Source organism: Eubalaena glacialis, chromosome 7 (genome assembly GCF_028564815.1).
Source record: "Eubalaena glacialis isolate mEubGla1 chromosome 7, mEubGla1.1.hap2.+ XY, whole genome shotgun sequence".
In the NCBI taxonomy this organism is placed as follows: domain Eukaryota; kingdom Metazoa; phylum Chordata; class Mammalia; order Artiodactyla; family Balaenidae; genus Eubalaena; species Eubalaena glacialis.
In genome coordinates, this window is record NC_083722.1 from 45,265,800 (window position 1) to 45,285,561 (window position 19,762).

At 38.3% G+C, this 19,762-nt stretch overlaps 1 protein-coding gene across 3 annotated transcripts in view; it reads left to right on the plus strand.

Moving 5' to 3' along the window:
• Window positions 1-19,762, plus strand: part of PRIM2 (DNA primase subunit 2) — a 287,537-nt gene that overhangs the window by 167,260 nt on the left and 100,515 nt on the right. For 2 of the 3 annotated variants that reach the window (XM_061195198.1, XM_061195199.1), the window contains exon 8: window positions 8,467-8,534. The exons of the other annotated variant lie outside the window; for it this stretch is intronic. In XM_061195198.1, coding sequence (XP_061051181.1) covers window positions 8,467-8,534 — 68 coding nt within the window. The remainder of the gene's footprint in view (window positions 1-8,466; window positions 8,535-19,762) is intronic. 3 annotated transcript variants of the gene reach the window in all.

The window sequence follows — 19,762 nt, forward strand, 5'->3', positions numbered from 1 at the left end:
TGCTCAAAGCAGGAATTTAAAAAGCTTTAGCTATGAAAAGTATATAGATATAATTTTTTATGGTTATCAATTTTTTTTACTGAAGTCTAGTTGATTTACAATGTGTTAATTTCTGCTGTATAGCAGAGTGATTCAGTTATATATACATACATTCTGTTTTAAAATATTTTTTTCCATTATGGTTTATCATAGAATATTGAATATAGTTATATGTGGAATCTAAGATATGACACAAATGAACTCAGATATAATTTTTTTTCATCAATTAATGGAATTACACAGTTGCAAGTTTTTGGCCCCTCATAGCCCAGTGGATATAGTAGTAGCCACTTGGGCTCAGAGAGAAATTCCAGAAGAAATGATAGAGCCTGCAGTCCCTAAAATGAAGTTTATATTCTGTCAGCAAAAGGTCAGTAGACAGCTTTGCCACTTTAAAGAGCTTTGGAATAGCTTGATTATCTCATCTCCTTAACGTGACGAGATGTGTGCTCTTTTTGAAAATGCTGGTTGTTTTACAAGTTGAAAGCAGAACCTTTGGAAAGCTCAAAAATCTTCCTTGAGATAATTTTACACAGAGCATTTAGGAATTATTCTTCTCAGTGATTCAAACTTGAAAATAAGGTGTGGGGGTTGGGAAGGGGTGGGGAGAGAATCAAATCGTTCAGCATACGTGTTCCAGAAACTGGGGTAGTGGCCATTTCTACCTGATCTGCTGCCACCGTGTCTGTTGGAGATGGCTGAGCTGTCGTTCTGCACCGTGTTTCAGAAATTCGGCCCAAGAGGAGGATTTTAAGAAGCTGTCTGATGAAAGAATTGGTGTGATGCTGTTAGCCTGAGAGCCTGAGGGAATTTTAAGTGGTTTTAATTTGGGGAGTGGGTAACTTTCATTTTGAAAATTTCACTCTGGCCTTGGTGTAGAAAGACAAGAAGGGAGGGAGAAACATAGTGAGTGAAGATGCTATATCCACAGTTCAGGATAAAGGGAATGCAGGCTCAGATGGAGATAGGCGTACGATTGAGATATATTTCCTATGTGGAATGAAGAGACGTTTAGGAATATTTTGCTGGTGTTTCTGTTTGCTTGCTTTCATTCAGAAAACATGGGTTGATCAGAAATCATGCTACACAGATTGACAGAAGCAACTCCTAGTCTGTCTGCTCCAGTTTCAGAAAATTGACTTTTGAAATATCTAGATAAGTTATTTTAATCTTTTTAGAGCATAGCTCTGTTTCTGAGCCATGAAACCTCTTGAACAATGAAAATGATATTTTGTAAAGGGATTTGACATTAGCAGATATAGGGTGTAGTAAAGTGTCTTGTTTATAAAACCTTTATAACATATTATATGTCATGAAATACTAGACTTAACATTTCTTAGGGATACTGAGAATCTTTTGGTTGCACTAAAATTGCAGCAGACTGTCTCACTTTATTGTATTTTAAATTAATAACTGTTCACATGTATTGACTCACAAAATTGGGACTGTTTCTCTGTTATTACTAGATATGATTTAATAAAAATGACTTGATATTTGGCATTTTGGTCAACATTTTTTCACAAATATAGTATTTATTAGATGTTTTTAAAGTGATAGCTGTATTTGCATAACATTGAAAATTAAGTTTGAATTAAATTAATTGATGAATTACTTTTAATTAACAAAATAATTAGACAGGATACCCTATATAAAACCAAAGGATATCCTTCAGTTTCTTTTTTAGTCTTAGGAAGGTTCTCTATTGTAAATTATCAAATGATTTGTTAGTAGAATACAAGAACTATGTATTTGATATACTTGAATCCAGAAGAAATCTATCTTTTACATTTGTTTTGGTGTTTTATTTAGGTGACTTCAAGGTATCTAATTACTTTGACTGAATATTTTTAATTTCTTTGTTTCAAATTCTTATAGCATGAGAGGGGTTTCTCAAGAACAGAGAGAAATATAGAGATACACAGAGATATGATTTTAATATTATTGCACTAAAGTATATCAGAGGCTCACATTTCCATGATATACTGTCAACCTGACACACAGTACTTAGAAATAAGGCTTTGGCTCTTACATTTTGTTTCCTAGATCAACTGGGGGTCATATTTCAAAGTTAAGTACTTTGAGTTGCCTTGGTATGTTTATAAGATGTTCTTTGTTTCTTATAGTAACATGGTTGTCGAAATGAAGGAATGCATGTGTGTGTGTGTGTATGTGTGTACATACACTTCCATGTGTAACCAATTTCACAGTGACTTAGCTATAAATGAAAGTCTCTCTCCCCAATTTCTTCATCATCCCAGGATTCAGTGCTGTAAGGTTGGTTGCTGTAAATTTAGAAGTTTTTCCATTTTTATTTGCAAAGATAATATTTTCATGGCTAGAGGCTTTTTCATGAACTCAGGTAGATACTCCCCTCTTATTCTTTGTTTTGTCTCCTTTTTCTTTACTTCCAAATGCAGGGACATACTCTACAAACCTAGGGTCATATGGATAGCATTTATCACAGAATAGATCAGATTTCTATACAATTCTTTGATTAAAAAAAAGAACAGTGGGGAGGACCTTCAAGATGGCAGAGGAGTAAGACTTGGAGATAACCTTCTTCCCACAAATATATAAAAAATACATCTATATGTGGAACAACTCCTACAGAACACCTACTGAATGCTGGCAGAAGACCTCAGACTTCCCAAAAGGGAAGAAACTCCCCACACCCCTGGCCCTGTGGCTGACAGGGTCTTGGGGCTCCGGCCGGCTGTCAGGCCTGAGCCTCTGAGGTGGGAGAACCAAGTTCAGGACATTGGACCACGAGAGCCCTCCCAGTCCCACGTAATATCAATCGGCAAGAACTCTCCCAGAGATCTCCATCTCAACGCTAAGACGCAGCATACCCAACGGTCAGCAAACTCCAGTGCTGGACGCCCCATGCCAAACAACTAGCAAGACAGGAACACAACCGCACCCATTAGCAGAGAGGCTGCCTAAGATCATAATAAGTTCACAGACACCCCAAAACACACCACCAGATGTGGCCTAGCCCACCAGAAAGACAAGATCCCGCTTCATCCACCAGAACACAGGCACCAGTCCCCTCCACCAGGAAGCCTACACAACCCACTGAACCAACCTTAGCCACTGGGGGCAGACCCCAAAAACAACAGGAACTACGAACCTGCAGCCTGCGAAAAGGAGACCCCAAACAGAGTAAGGTAAGCAAAATGAGAAGACAGAGAAACACACAGCAGATGAAGGAGCAAGGTAAAAACCCACCAGACCAAACAAATGAAGAGGAAGTAGGCAGTCTACCTGAAAAAGAATTCAGAGTAATGATAGTAAAGATGATCGGAAATCTTGGAAATAGAATGGAGAAAATACAAGAAACGTTTAACAAGGACCTCAAAGAACTAAAGAGCAAACAAACAATGATGAACAACACAATAAATGAAATTAAAAATTCTCTATAAGGACTCAACAGTAGAATAACTGAGGTAGAAGAACGGATAAGTGACCTGGAAGATAAAATAGTGGCAATAACTACCGCAGAGCAGAATAAAGAAAAAAGAATGAAAAGAATTGAGGACAGTCTCAGAGACCTCTGGGACAACATTAAACACACTAACATTCGAATTATAGGGGTCCCAGAAGAAGAAGAGAAAAAGAAAGGGACTGAGAAAATATTTGAAGAGATTATAGTTGAAAACCTCCCTAATATGGGAAAGGAGATAGTCAATCAAGTCCAGGAAGCACAGAGAGTCCCATACAGGATAAATCCAAGGAGAAACACGCCAAGACACATATTAATCAAACTATCAAAAATTAAATACAAAGAAAAAATATTAAAAGCATCAAGGGAAAAGCAACAATTAACATACAAGGGAATCCCCATAAGGTTAACAGCTGATCTTTCAGCAGAAACTCTGCAAGCCAGAAGGGAGTGGCAGCACGTATTTAAAGGGATGAAAAGGAAAAACCTACAAACAAGATTACTCTACCCAGAAAGGATCTCATTCAGATTCCACAGAGAAATTAAAACCTTTACAGACAAGCCAAAGCTAAGAGAATTCAGCACCACCAAACCAGCTTTACCACAAATGCTAAAGGAACTTCTCTAGGCAGGAAACACAAGAGAAGCAAAAGACCTACAATAACAAACCCCAAACAATTAAGAAAATGGTAATAGGAACATAAATATCGATAATTACCTTAAATGTAAATGTATTAAATGTTCCAACCAAAAGACATAGACTGGCTGAATGGATACAAAAAGATGACCCATATATATGCTGTCTGCAAGAGACCCACTTCAGACCTAGGGACACATACAGACTGAAAGTGAGAGGATGGAAAAAGATATTGCATGCAAATGGAAATCAAAAGAAGGCTGGAGTAGCAATTCTCATATCAGACAAAATAGACTTTAAAATAAAGACTATTGCAAGAGACAAAGAAGGACACTACATAATGATCAAGGTATCAATCCAAGAAGAAGATATAACAATTGTAAATATATATGCACCCAACATAGGAGCACCTCAATATATAGGGCAAATGCTAACAGCCATAAAAGGGGAAATTGACAGTAACACAATCATAGTAGGGGACTTTAACACTGCAGTTTCACTAATGACAGATCATCCAAAATGAAAATAAAAAAGGAAACACAAGCTTTAAATGATACATTAAACAAGATGGACTTAATTAATATTTATTGGACATTCCATCCGAAAACAACAGAATATACTTTCTTCTCAAGTGCTCATGGAACATTCTTCAGGATAGATCATATCTTGGGTCACAAATCAAGCCTTGGTAAATTTAAGAAAATTGAAATCGTATCAGGTATCTTTTCCAACCACAACGCCATGAGACTAGTTATCAATTACAGGAAAAGATCTGTAAAAAACACAAACACATGGAAGCTAAACAATACACTACCAAATAACCAAGAGATCACTGAGGAAATCAGAAAATACCTAGAAACAAATGACAATGAAAACACGACGACCCACAACCAATGGGATGCAGCAAAAGCAGTTCTGAGAGGGAAGTTTATAGCAATACAATCCTACCTCAAGAAACAAGAAAAATCTCAAACAACCTAACCTTACACCTAAAGCAGTTAGAGAAAGAAGAACGAAAAAAACCCAAAGTTAGCAGAAGGAAAGAAATCATAAAAATCAGGTCAGAAATAAATGAATAAGAAATGAAGGAAACAATAGCAAAGATCAATAAAACTAAAAGCTAGTTCTTTGAGAAGATAAACAAAATTGATAAACCATTAGCCAGACTCTTCAAGAAAATAAGGGAGAAGACTCGAATCAACAGAATTAGAAATGAAAAAGGAGAAGTAATAACTGACACTGCAGAAATACAAACGATCATGAGAGACTACTACAAGCAATTGTATGCCATTAAAATGGACAACCTGGAAGAAATGGACAAATTCTTAGAAAAGCACAACCTTCCGAGACTGAACCAGGAAGAAATAGAAAATATAAACAGACCAATCACAAGCACTGAAATTGAAACTGTGACTAAAAATCTTCCAACAAACAAAAGCCCAGGGCCAGATAGCTTCACAGGCAAATTCTATCAAACATTTAGAGAAGAGCTAACACCTATCCTTCTCAAACTCTTCCAAAATATAGCAGAGGGAGGAACACTCCCCAACTCATTCTACGAGGCCACCATCACCCTGATGCCAAAACCAGACAAAGATGTCACAAAGAAAGAAAACTACAGGCCAGTATCACTGATGAACATAGATGCAAAAATCCTCAACGAATACTAGCAAACAGAATCCAACAGCACATTAAAAGGATCATACACCATGATCAAGTGGGGTTTATCCCAGGAATGCAAGGATTCCTCAATATACGCAAATCAATCAATGTGATACACCACATTAACAAATTGAAGGATTAAAAACCATATGATCATCTCAGTAGATACAGAAAGAGCTCTTGACAAAATTCAACACCCATTTGTGATAGAAACCCTCCAGAAAGTAGGCATAGAGGGAACTTACCTCAACATGATAAAGGCCATATAAGACAAACCCATAGCCAACATCGTTCTCAATGGTGAAAAATTGAAACCATTTCCACTAAGATCAGGAAACAAGACAAGGTTGCCCACTCTCACCACTGTTATTCAACAGAATTTTGGAAGTTTTAGCCACAGCAATCAGAGAAGAAAAAGAAAGAAAAGGAATCCAAATTGGAAAAGAAGAAGTAAAGCTGTCACTATTTGCAGATGACATGATACTATACATAGAGAATCCTAAAGATGCCACCAGAAAACTACTAGAGCTAATCAATGAATTTGATAAAGTAGCAGGATACAAAATGAATGCACAGAAATCTCTTGCATTCCTATACACTAATGATGAAAAATGTGAAAGAGAAATTACGGAAACACTCCCATTTACCATTGCAACAAAAAGAATAAAATACCTAGGAATAAACCTACCTAAGGAGACAAAAGACCTGTATGCAGAAAACTATAAGACACTGATGAAAGAAATTAAAGATGATACAAACAGATGGAGAGATATACCATGTTCTTGGATTGGAAGAATGAACATTGTGAAAATGACTCTACTACCCAAAGCAATCTACAGATTCAATGCAAATTCCTATCAAACTACCGCTGGCATTTTTCACAGAAGTAAAACAAAAAATTTCACAATTTGTATGGAAACACAAAAGACCCCAAATAGCCAAAGCAATCTTGAGAAAGAAAAACAGAGGTGGAGCAATCAGGCTCCCTGACTTCAGACTGTACTACAAAGCTACAGTAATCAAGACAGTATGGTACTGACACAAAAACAGAAATATAGATCCGTGGAACAGGATAGAAAGCCCAGAGATAAACCCACACACATATGGTCACCTTATATTTGATAAAGGAGACAAAGAATATGTAATGGAGAAAAGACAGCCCCTTCAATTAGTGGTGCTGGGAAAACTAGACAGCTACATTTAAAGGAATGCATTTAGAACACTCCCTAACACCATACACAAAAATAAACTCAAAATGGATTAAAGACCTAAATGTAAGGCCAGACACCATCAAACTCTTAGAGGAAAACATAGTCAGAACACTCTATGACATAAATCACAGCAAGATCCTCTTTGACCCACCTCCTAGAGAAATGGAAGTAAAAACAAAAATAAACAAATGGGACGTAATGCAACTTAAAAGCTTTTGCACAGCAAAGGAAACCATAAAGAAGACAAAGAGATAACCCTTAGAATGGGAGAAAATATTTGCAAATGAAGCAACTGACAAAGGATTAATCTCCAAAATTTAGAAGCAGCTCATGCAGCTCAATAGCAAAAAAACAAACAACCCAATCCATAAATGGCCCGAAAACCTAAATAGACATTTCTCCAAAGAAGATATACAGATTGCCAACAAACACATGAAAGGATGCTCAACATCACTAATCATTAGAGAAATGCAAATCAAAACTACAATGAGGTATCACCTCACATCAGTCAGAATGGCCATCATCAAAAAGTCTACAAACAATAAATGCTGGAGAGGGTGTGGAGAAAAGGGAACCCTCTTGCACTGTTGGTGGGAATGTAAATTGATACAGCCACTATGGAGAACAGTATGGAAGTTCCTTAAAAAACTAAAAATAGAACTACCATACGACCCAGCAATCCCACTACTGGGCATATACCCTGAGAAAACTATAATTCAAACAGAGTCATGTACCACAATGTTCACTGCAGCACTATTTACAATAGCCAGAACATGGAAGCAACCTAAGTGTCCATCGACAGATGAATGGATAAGATGTGGCACATATATACAATGGAATATTACTCAGCCATAAAGAGAAATGAAATTGAGTTATTTGTAGTGAGGTGGATGGACTTAGAGTCTGTCATACAGAGTGAAGTAAGTCAGAAAGAGAAAAACAAATACCGTATGCTAAAACATATATATGGAATCTACAAAAAAAACTGGTTCTGATGAACCTAGGGGCAGGATAGGAATAAAGACACAGACGCAGAGAATGGACTTGAGGACACGGGGAGGGGGAAGGGTAAGCTGGGAAGAAGAGAGAGAGGGCCATTGACATATATACACTACCAAATGTAAAATAGATAGATAGTGGGAAGCAGCCGCATAGCACAGGGAGATCAGCTTGGTGCTTTGTGACCACCTAGAGGGCTGGGATAGGGAGGGTGGGAGGCAGACACAAGAGGGAGGGGATATGGGGATATATGTATATGTATAGCTGATTCACTTTGTTATACAGCAGAAACTAACACAACATTTTAAAGCAATTATACTCCAATAAAGATGTTAAAAAAAAACAAAAAAAAAAGAACAGTGTCCTTATATTTTAGGAACCCCCCATCTCCTTCCGCTCTCCGGGTCCCCATTTTGCATGTAGTTCATTCAGTCTGAGGCCTTGCTGTGGTTACTCACCCCCTTCTCTGCTTTCAGTTAACAGCCAGGTCTTTGCCCGCTGTGCAGTCGGATGAGAGACTCCAGCCTCTGCTCAACCACCTCAGGTAATACAAAGGCCCAGCCTGTCAAACTTGTAAATCCACCTGCATTACAGTGGGTAAAGTACACCAATGTGGTTAAAGCCTCTTCAATGTCTAAAAACTTTACAAAGCCTTTCTTTTTTCTTTTTCTTTTTTCTGTAATTCTCTGATTTAAGTTGAAGTTCTTAGTGCAATGCGCTTGTTACCCTTGACTTCAGGGTACTATAGAAAGTTCTTTTAATTCTGTAAAAGTATGGAGAACTGGTTGATAAGTTGAAGTTAAAATGAGTAGTGATGACTGAGTTCAGAAAGATCTCAAAGGAATGAGCTATTTGCTTAACTGCGAGGCTAAGACAAACTACGGGAACCTGCACATATTTTGTTGGAGGTAGTTGAAATAAGTTATATTTGTTTTCTAAATACAAAAATAATTTATCCTCATTATTTAAAAAACAAACTTAGAAAATACAGGAAAGGAGGAGGAAAAACCTATCATCACTACTCAGAAATAATACTGCTTTCCTCTGTGCTGTTTTAAAACTCAGTGTTGTAATTATACTTTTATATAATTCACTATTTTTTTCATTTTTTCTGTTACTAAAATCTCTCCACAAACATAGTTTTTCGTGATTGTATGATATTTTCTTGTATGGGTGTCCTATAGTATATTTATCATTCTTTGGGGAGCATTTAGACCATTTTTCATTCTTTTCACTAGTGTAAAAAACACGGTATATAAATCTTTATCTGTATTTTTGATTGTTTCCTTAGCATGGGTTTTCAGAAGTGGAATTTGTGAAAGCATATGACCCCTTTTAAAGATTTAAGTATATTTATTTCTTTTTCAAAAACCTTATTCTACTTGTATTTTCATACAAGATCCCCCATGTTGCTGTACCCTGAACAAGAGGGGGCAGCTAAAACAGTAGCTAATAGGTTTACCATAGAGATACTGTTGGTATCATGTACTTTGCACTGATTATTATTAAGAATGATTTTAAATCATTTTTTTTATACATTTTTTTTGAGGTGGGATTAACTATCTGTATCTTTGCCCATTTATTGATAGCATCTTTTGATTATCTGATCTTACGTACTTTAGATATAAAGGATAGTGACTCTTCATTATATTTGTTACAGACTTTTTTTTCTCTGAAAGTTTTTTATTATGTTGCATTATCCAACATACCTACATTTTCAAGTTTTATGCAGCCAAGCACCTTTAGTGTTTTCCTGTATGGTTTCTTTTTATTCTTTTGAAACCTAGAATGCTACTGCTCCTTCAGAAATTGGCATGGACATTAATTTCCAGTGTCTTTCAATGTTCTTCATTTTCCTCCTCCCCTGCCTCCCTGCTCCCTCTTTTCCTCCTCTCCTGTCCTCCTCTCCAGTTGCGGAGGGTGGGGTCCAGACTAACACTTCACGAGGGACTGAGTAGCATGAATACTGTACAGAGTTGTTAAATTTCTGAGAGCTCTGTGTTAGTGAGTCACTCCCCTGCCCCCCTCTCCTCCCAATTCCAGCCTGAGCATCTCCCTCTGGTGGCCTCTTATTTTTGCCCAATTTGCCCTCTCTATTTCACATCACTGCTGCAGTGATTATATTATTCCTCGGTTTAAAAGCATTCTGTCTCCTGAATTTCCTCCGGGATGAAGTGAGAACTTCTCAGCCTGGCAGATGAGGTCCTTCTGGAAGGAGCTGGCCTGGCTCTTTGGACTTTCTGTCAGTACTGACGCCCTGACTTCTCCTGCCAGCAGGTGCCCTGAAGCTCCTGCAGTGTGACATGCCCTTGCTCTCCTCAGTGCCCTTGCAGATAATTTCCCGGAATGCTCTTTTCCCCTTCCTCCACCTCTGTGACTTGACTAATGTTGCTTGTTCTTGTTCGCCTCCTCTGATGAGCTCTCCCTGACCACTTGTTCTCACCCTCCCTCCCCTGCCCCATCTCCCTCTCAGGTGTTTGTGTTCCCGTAATACTGCATGGCTCCCCATGTTACAGAACCCATGATATTGTAATCGCTTGTTTTCTTGCCTGATTTCTCCATTATAGTATGAGCTGCTCCAGAGCTGCAAAGTGCTTTTCATGATAGGTCTTCATTATGTGTTTTGTTGAATGAATGAATATGTGTTATACCAGTGATATTTTGTTGGTTTTTTTCTGTATAAAGTTTTTATAATTTATAATAATCATATTGTTACAGTTCTTTTCCCTATAAAACCATTGAGTCGGAAGACATAGACCTAAAGGGCTGGATCTCACATCTAGTCAGTGCTTGATTCTGTGAGATAACGATGGATTCTCCTTCCTCCACCCCAGTGTGGTCATTGTCAACTAGAGTTTAGATTAACTACTGACACTTCTTCTTGAGTCCTTGAAACTTGCACAAACTGTACATTCATTTAGGGCTTTCATTCTCTGTGGAAGTCACTTGTGGCTGTTTGCTAAGCAACCAGGGCTAGATGCTACATGTAATATGCACCAACTGATGTTGCTTCTTTTATTATTATTATTATTATTAAACCAAATGGTTTCTTGTTTTACTACCATGTCAGAGACATCTGTATGTAGGGTGGCAGATGATGTGCATAGTTGGACACTTCCTGTTACACAAAGTAACCTTGTGGAAAGCCTTTCAAGTGTATTGAATTGTCTCTTGGCTGTCTAAATGTAATGTTTTTCTTTTACCTTCCTTTTGCTTAGGTCAAAATAGGAAAGAATACTGTTTGGCTTGAAAGATGCTAATGATAATCTTGTTAGGAAAAAATAATCATCATTGATTTGCATGAACTGTATAGTTTAAATATAACCTAGAAGCGGGGGTGGACATTAGGAGGTTGAAACTGAAATCATTATTAGGTCTAATTTTGTTTAGTGCCTCTAATGATCAAAGAGGAATGATGAGTAGTGTTTTAATTAAGTTTGTCAATAAAACTAATTTGGGAGATGATACCAATATCCGCAAAAATTGAAGTAGCAATACAGAGAAATTCTCAAGTCATTTTACAGGGCTTAGACATTCAAAGAGAATTAGTATAACACCTTGCCAACCTAATAATTTAGTATATTGCTTAACAATGTATATCATTCTGAGAATGTAGAAGTGATGTGTCCAGATTTTCTTAGTTGAACCTAGTTATATAGTTAAAAGTTAAATTAACCACAGAAAGCATTTTGCTTCAATCTCTTATGGAAATGCAAGCTATTCGTTAGTAGCATCCATCAGTAACTGAGCACCTATTATGTGCCGGGGATTAAAAAAAAAAAAAAGACAATTTCTGTTCTCAAGGAATTTACAGTTTTGATTTCATTTGAGAGATAGGCACTTAAACACGTTACAACATTTGTAAACCTTTTGAATGGAATTAAACACAAAGTACATTTCCTTAAGTGATGAGGCCATGAAGTGGTTGTTTGGATTCCACACCCCCTAGCACAGTGGTGGCTCACAGTGGGCTGCTCAGATTGGACTGAACTTTGATCTCACTTGGGGGAGGATGTTGTCAGTGACTGTGAAGGAGAGTAAAGGAGGACAAGGTGGTGAATTGGACTGCTGGGATCGTAGGTTCAGTGGGTTCAGACATTTTAAAGTTGAGATGCTGGTGGAGCATATGGGGGGTGTTTAGTAAGTAGCTGAATATAGACCCGCAGTTTGAGAGCGAGGTTTATAGAGAGAGATTTGCTAATCTCCACTATATAGGGGTGGTTAAAAATCAGGGGGATGGTTGAGATCACTCAGGGAGAGAATATAGAGCGATAAGAAGAGGGGAAATAGCCCTGAATAGAACCCATAGAAGTTACTGTTTAAGTGACCTGTGATGGGCAGTGATGTGGGAGGGAGGAGATGAGTTAAAAGGGAAGCCAGTAAAGACACCAGGGAGGAATCTTGAGTGAAACAGGAGCACAGCAAGGTGTGGTGGCATCAACAGTGCTAAGGGAAGGCTTTCAGAAAGGTGAACACTGTTAAATGCATAGGGAAGTCAGGTCAGAATCTCCTCACGTCAGTTGGATTAGGTGCATGGGAGCCACGGGTGGCTCAGCCCCCTCCTTGCAGTGGTACAGATGCAAGTCTGTCCCTGGGGTGGGGGTCGAGGAGGAAATGAGGAATGAGGCTGTGGGCATACGGCGAGCGTAGACTGCTCTTGGCAGAGCGAGGAGGAAAGGGGACTGTACCCATGAGTGTCATGGTTGAAGCAAGTGTTTCATTTTTCCCCGAGGGCTGGAAAGATGAGCAATGTTTATCGGTCAGGGAGAAACGAGGTTTATGGGAATAAGAGGAAATAATTGAAGGGGCAAGTATTTAGAAGAGGGAGGACATGGGACCAAGAAATCAAACTGGCTAGTTTACAAAGTACTGTCCAAACTGTTTTTAGTTCATACTCAGAACACCCCAGTGAGGATGGTAGACGGTTGTTTGTCATTATCCCTATTTTGAAGTTTAGTGATGGAGCCTCAGGAAGTTCGTGTTAAATTCCGAAATGCCAGAGAGAATTTGTGTAAATCATAATTTCTGCTCTCCTCAAGTCACATATCATTATATATATCATCTAATGAGTCCACATCTCAAGGTGACCTTACACATCCTCACACATCACTGCATTTTCTAGGGTGAATTATATCATGTACTGATTTTCTAATTTGGAGATATATAAAGGCCTTGGGATATGTTCCTGTAAATGTAGAAGTTTATTGTGTATAAGTGTCTTTGCTACCCTAATGTTGGTACCTATGGGATAATATTTATAAAAATATATTAGACTACCAAGGGTGTTTATGTTAAAGATTGTTATTTTTATTTATTGTATCATTTACAAATGCTAGGTGTAAATAGGTGAGACTGCAGAAGAAAAGTTGTAGCCCACAATCTACATGTGATTACTTGGATACGATTTTTTTTTTCCCTTAAAAATAATGCCTTTCCCCACAGTGTGTCTTCCTCCTTCACCTCTCCACCTCAAGATATGAGGTGAATATTGTTCTCATTTAATATTTTGCCAATAAATTTAATGATTTTCCAACTCTTTAATTAAAAATTAAAGAATAATTTCAAAACCATGTATTTGTTACACTATTTTTCCTAATTTTATTAGCATATTTCAACCTAAGAATAAAACAGAAATCAAGTAAAGATAAGAGAAGCTAGCAAAGAGAAGCATTACCTGTAGTAAATATTTGAACTGTATCACATGGATTAACTTGTAATGCATCCTGAATTTCTAAGCAGATGTTTATATTGACCTTTATTTGAAAATCATTTAAAATAATGAAAGCATCTTCCTTCAGTTGGTATTATTTTTTTTTCCTTCAGTTGGTATTATTACCAACAATTATTTTGTAAATTATTTTTCCTAATGCAGTACATTTGGTTGATATGTACACATTTCTCTTCATTCCTCCGAAGAATATGCTGACACAGATTTTATATCAGAAATGCAATCTCTGTAAGAAAGCTTTTCCCAGTATCCATGGTGGTACAGTTCCCAGTGTTTTATTTTTGAATTAGTTCTCATTTTGAAATCAGAAAATTGTTGGGCATTCATGTGTTAGGAAAGGTTTGGTAGATCAGGATGCCCACCAGGTGAGGGCTGAAGTGAGAGCCTCATTAACATGGTCCACGGGCTCCAGCTGTTCGTCAGCTCTTCCTCATCACCTGTTTCTAAGCTCTGGCATTAACTTGAGTATATTTATTTCCTTTTCTACATGCAGCAACATAAGCTTTTAGCTCAGTGATTATTGTGAAGATGTTTCAGGTGCCTTGTAAGATATTAATAAATTAGAAAGAATGTGTTCTTTCCCATTATTTATGGTCTTTGAGTTATTTTTTTTTCACGTTTGTATTGAAAATGTTTATGCCTTTTTAGAGATGTACTTGTCAAAAGGGAGCATTTTATTAAAATCCTCCCATTGTGTTAAGGGCACTATAATGGATACTCTGTGTACAAAGATGCTAAGAGATGTGGTCCCTCAGCTCAAGATGTTTATATGCTAACAGGGAAAGAAGACCAATCTATACATGCACACACACACACACATGCACGGCTGTATTGGAATAGTTGCTGCAGCTTAATCAAGCAGAGGAAGGAGAGAGGTGTATGTGGCTTATGTTACAAATTTTATGTCATTTAATGTTTTTTGATAAAATTTATAGTCACACTATATAAAATTTGGAAAAATAGAAGAAACGAATCCTGCTTCACTAATATAACCACTGCTAGGCTTTTGTTGTAATCTCTATATATTTTTACGTAATAATAATTTAAATGGTTAAACTTAAAAAAATTTTTTTTCACTTAGTATGTCATACCTATGTAGTAAAGTAGAAGATTACTTTTCATGGCTCCATTTTTAAGTGACTTATAGTATTCAATTGAGGATAGATATATCTATCTTAACCATTCCCATTTTACTGGGTATTCAGGCTTTTTTTGGTTGAATAAAGCTGTGAAGAACAATTACAGAGTGTTAGCAGCTTCTTTGTAGCCAGGTGAGGTCCACTGGGGAGAAGATATGCTGTGATGACTGCACGAAGAGGGATTGCAGTGGAGATGTTTCCCAGGAGACGGAGATAGGACAGAGAGCAGCAGCAGCCTAGGTGGCTTATAGCTTTACAGGGACAAGAGAGGCGAGAAAGTGGCCGCGTCCTTAGCAAGTGAACCAGTGACGTGAAGAAGACAGAATTCAGGATGCTGAATTGTAAACCTTATTAGTGTGTCTAGATTAGAAAATTTTGTTGTAGCCATAACAAATTACCACAAATTGAATGGATTAAAGCAGCACTCATTTTTATCATACAGTCCTGTAGGTCAGAAATCCCACATGGGCCTCCCGCAGCTAAAATAAAGATGCCAGCAGGGCTGTGGCTGTTGCTGGAAGCTCTGGGGCAGAGTGTGCTGCTAAAGCTTATGCATGTTGCTGGCTGAGTGCAGTTCCTTGTGGTGGCAGGACTGAGATCCCCATTTCCTGGCAGGCTGTCAGCCAGGGGCCCACATTCCTTCCTCTGCTTTCCCTGAGCCCCAGAGGCCTCTTTCTGGTCCTTGCGTGTGGTCCCCTCTCTGAGCCGGCAGCAGTGCATCAGTCCTTCTCATGTGTCAGAGCTGACTTCTGCGACTGCATCTCTGCCTCCACCCTGAGAAAGCTTTCTGCTTTTACAGTCTCATGTAGTTACATTGCCCACATGTATACCCAGGATAATTGCCCCATCTCAAGGTCCTTAATTTTAATTACATCTGCAGAGTCCTTTTTCCCACATAACCTAACATATTCATGAGTGAACATCTTTGGAGGGCCATTGATCTGCCTATTAATGTGAGGGTTTTCTCTTGGGAGGTTGAAAACAGCTTTTAACATCACTTTTCATCAGTTTTACAAGTAAACCACCACTCTTAATTTATATACAATACTAAATTTCCCTGGCGTTTGTAGTTACGTCACTTTGTTAGCTTAACACGTTTTAAAGTTGAAAAAGTGTTAACAATGATTTTTACAGAAATATAAAGTACTGATTTTCTTTTCAGTGATATAGAAAGAAGATAGGAAAGTCTTTCCTGTCTCTTCAACTGGCCATCTTGCCAAGGCAAATAATACCTTTGTAAACAGTAGACTTTGTAATGAGTTGTATGTAGTGACTGTGACTTGTGGAGGTAAATACATGGTCACAAACCTTTATTCTAAGAGTTTGTTTTATTTATTATTAATTTAACACATATTACGGGAACTACTTGGTGCCAGGCATGGTGTTAGGTTCTAGGGATACATGTTTATTTCTGCTCTTATAGGACTCAGTGTTGCTCAGAAAAGAGAGAATCTTAAAGTAATTATAGTAAATTATGATGGCTGTTAGCATAGTAGAGGTACCTGATTCTGTGGGGCACATAGCATCATGGAAATCACAGTAGAGGGACATGATTCTGTGGGCACACAGCCTTGCATGTCACAGTGTTCTTGCAGCTTGTTCCCAAGTAGAAATGTCAGATTTCTGTTGGCCCTCTGACTCCAAGGTTTCTTAGGGATTTATGAATTGTGGATGCTGTCAGTCTTCCTGGAAAGCAAAGTTTATGATTGTTTATGTTTTTCAAGTAGTTTCATTGTCTGTAGTTTTTAAATTTCCTATTCTTCACTCTTTGGGTTTCTTTAAAATATTGATTGTCCTCTAGTTAAGTAATAAAGAAAATTAGTTATTTTACACTGTGTTAGGCATAAAGCACTAACAAGGTACAAAATGATGACAATGCTGTGGGAAACAATGTTCTTAAAAAGCCTGAGAAAGCATTGTGGTAGTTACTGTGATATATTAGCAGTGAAAAAGTAATTTGTGTAGTGCTGTGCAGTAGAACTTTCTGTGGTGATGGAAATGTTCTGTACCTGTGCCGCTCAACACAGCAGCCAGCAGCTACTTATGGCTGTTGAGTGCTTGAAGTATGGCTAGTGTGACTGAAGTGCGCAGGTTGTAATTTTATTTTAATTAATTTAAATTTAAGTAGCCGGTTGTAGCTAATGGTTATTGGATTGGACAGCACGGTTCTCTGTCATGTTTGAAATATGTTTACATAGTCATATATTTTTTAAAGTATAATAATGGTTTCTAGATTAATGGATTTGGAGTTCCAAGTCTGAGGTAGCTGTGGACGTGGTTCTAAGGGCTTGCGGCCACTGAGGGGTCTGAGGTCCCTGAGCCACAGCAGCCCCATGCTTCTGGGTGTGGGCATGCCCTCCTTGCCCCCGAGCCGCCCACCTATGCAGGTGTTGCAGGAGGTCTAGTGCTCACGCTGCCCAGCTGGTGAGCTGGGGTTCTGTCCTGGGTCTTTCTGAGCCACCTGGTGCCACGTGTGGAAATCTTGTGAGTCTAAATGTTTAGTGAACCTAAGAAGACCCCCTGGCAACCAGGCACAATTCACAGTAAAAACAAAACACCTGATAGATTGGGCTGTGGACAGACAGCCCAGACTCACTGAAGGTGTAGCGCCCTCTCAGTTGTTTGTAACTACTGTTCAGAAAGTAGTTCTAAAAAGATAACATTGATACAAAGGGAATAAACAGCCCATTTTTAATTGAGCTGCCATGGTCCTTGGTGGACGGCGTACATACTGTCCACAGGAGGCCACTGGGGACCTTGGTCACATGATGTAACTGTGTCCTCTCAGCCTCACAAAAGGCTGCTTCTGGTCACCCAGCTCACACTCACCCCCAGGGCCTCTGTGCTGTCACCTGCTCTGTTTTCCTCACAGCAGCGTCACTGGCTGAAATGGTCATTTTTATGTGTTCCTTTGTTTTTTGGTGTGTGTTTGTCTGCAGTGTAAGCTCCATGAGAGCAAGGCATCCTTCCTTCTGTTTACCTCTCTCCCTGTTACTGTAACACGGGCTGGACCTCAGGAAGACTCCTGAATGAGCCAGTGCTGGGAGAGAACACTTTTAGGTTTTAAAATTTTACCTCTCATTTAGGTTTTTTAAGCTACTAAATGTTGAGACTGGATGAGATGGTGTAATAGTTTGGGTAAAATGTTGGTGAATTTTCTATCATTTCCAAGGAAAAGCTTTGGTAAAGAAATACTCTTTATACATTGTAGAAATTCAACACTGGTTTTGCCTTTTGTTTTGGGACTTGGGACTGTTTCTCCTGGAATCAGGAGCTAACCGAAGAGAGTCCTTTCTGTTTCTCTGTGTGACCTCAGAAGGACCCCCTTTCTTTCTCCCCAGTGACCTATCCAAATGTTGAAGACTGTATTTAAAAACAAAATAAAACCAAAGCTATTATGAACCTTGCTGTTTTGATCTATGAAACGAAGACCTTAACATGATGAGCCATTGTTAATGGCTGTGCAAGAGTGACAGAGTGTGTAGGAAAAGTGTGTGATGTGATCTCTGGATGTGACTTGTAATAATAATCCTCATTAGCTCTCCCCTTCTTCTCCCCTCCCTTCAAAACCTCCATCAAACCCCCACCTTCATGTCCCTGGTTCTCTCTGTTTTTAAGGAACAAGTGTGAGGGGGCATCGTTGGGTGCCGTAGACCTGTGATAGCGCATCTCAGAAGCATCCCGCCCTCTGTACATTGTGGGGAAATGAGACGATGACCATCAATTTAATGTCTTAGTTCTCCTGTGTGTTAGAACTTTATTTCACACCCACCCCGCCCTCAACTTTTCAGTACCAATCTCTCAGGCAACATTTTTTTATTGTAATCATTTGACTATCCTGGGTCAAAGCCAAGTCAAAACAGCCTCTACTTAGGGGTCACTATACTCCCAGAATATGCTAAGAATGTAAAAGGAGTATAAAAATCATACTCATGAAAATAGAGATCTTTGTTGGGGGCTTTAAGTGTGTATGGTGCAAACATCTATGTAGCACTGTAGTGTGACTGTCTTATAGGGATGCATGTGTATGTTTTACGTTTTAAATCAATTTTATTGAGGTATAATTTACATACAATGAAATGCACACATTTTAAGGGTGCAATTCCATGATTTTTGACAATTGTGAGGTACAGATATTTTTTATAGAAAAAGGAGGTGCAACTTTCAACTCTCTTGCAGTTCATTGGACTTTTGCAGCTTAGAAATTGGAATAAATAGAAAAATATGGACCGTATGGGAAAAGATGAGGCCAACCTAAAACAAAGAAGAGTAGTGATTGTGCTGTTTGTAGTTCTCACCTGATGTGGAAACCCATATGAGCTTGTTTTTTTATTGTGTATGTGCACCTCTTGAAATCATACAGCTTCTCTCAATTGTAGGGAAATATAGATCATTATCCTACGTATCGTCTGATGGTAGTTTTTCGGAGAGAATTTTTTTTACGCAAAATTGAGTAAAATTCATGCTTGTGGAAAAATAATTTACATTCAATTTATAACAGAATTTTATTGATTGTGTTCTCGTTTGGAGTAACTGCAGGGAAAATCACTTGGGCTAACACAAGTGGGATACCATTTACTAGGGATTTAGCTGTAGAAAGAAACTCATTTCAATTTCAGTGGTGACAGCTATTGAGTGAATTTTCCTGTGATATCCTCACAGCAGGAAGTGATATATTGTAACTGTGGTTCCCTTGATTTCCTACACACCCAAGAAATCCAAACTGCAGGGATTGTGCTTTCTAAATGTCTGAATAGCCTAGCTTATGTGGTCAGAGTATTTTTTTTTAACATCCAAAGTGGGTAAAATTGTGATTGCAAAAGTGGATATTATGGGTGATGTTCAAAACCTTTGTTCCCTCTTTTTGAAATTGTTTTTCCATTTGTGCTATGATTACACCTGACT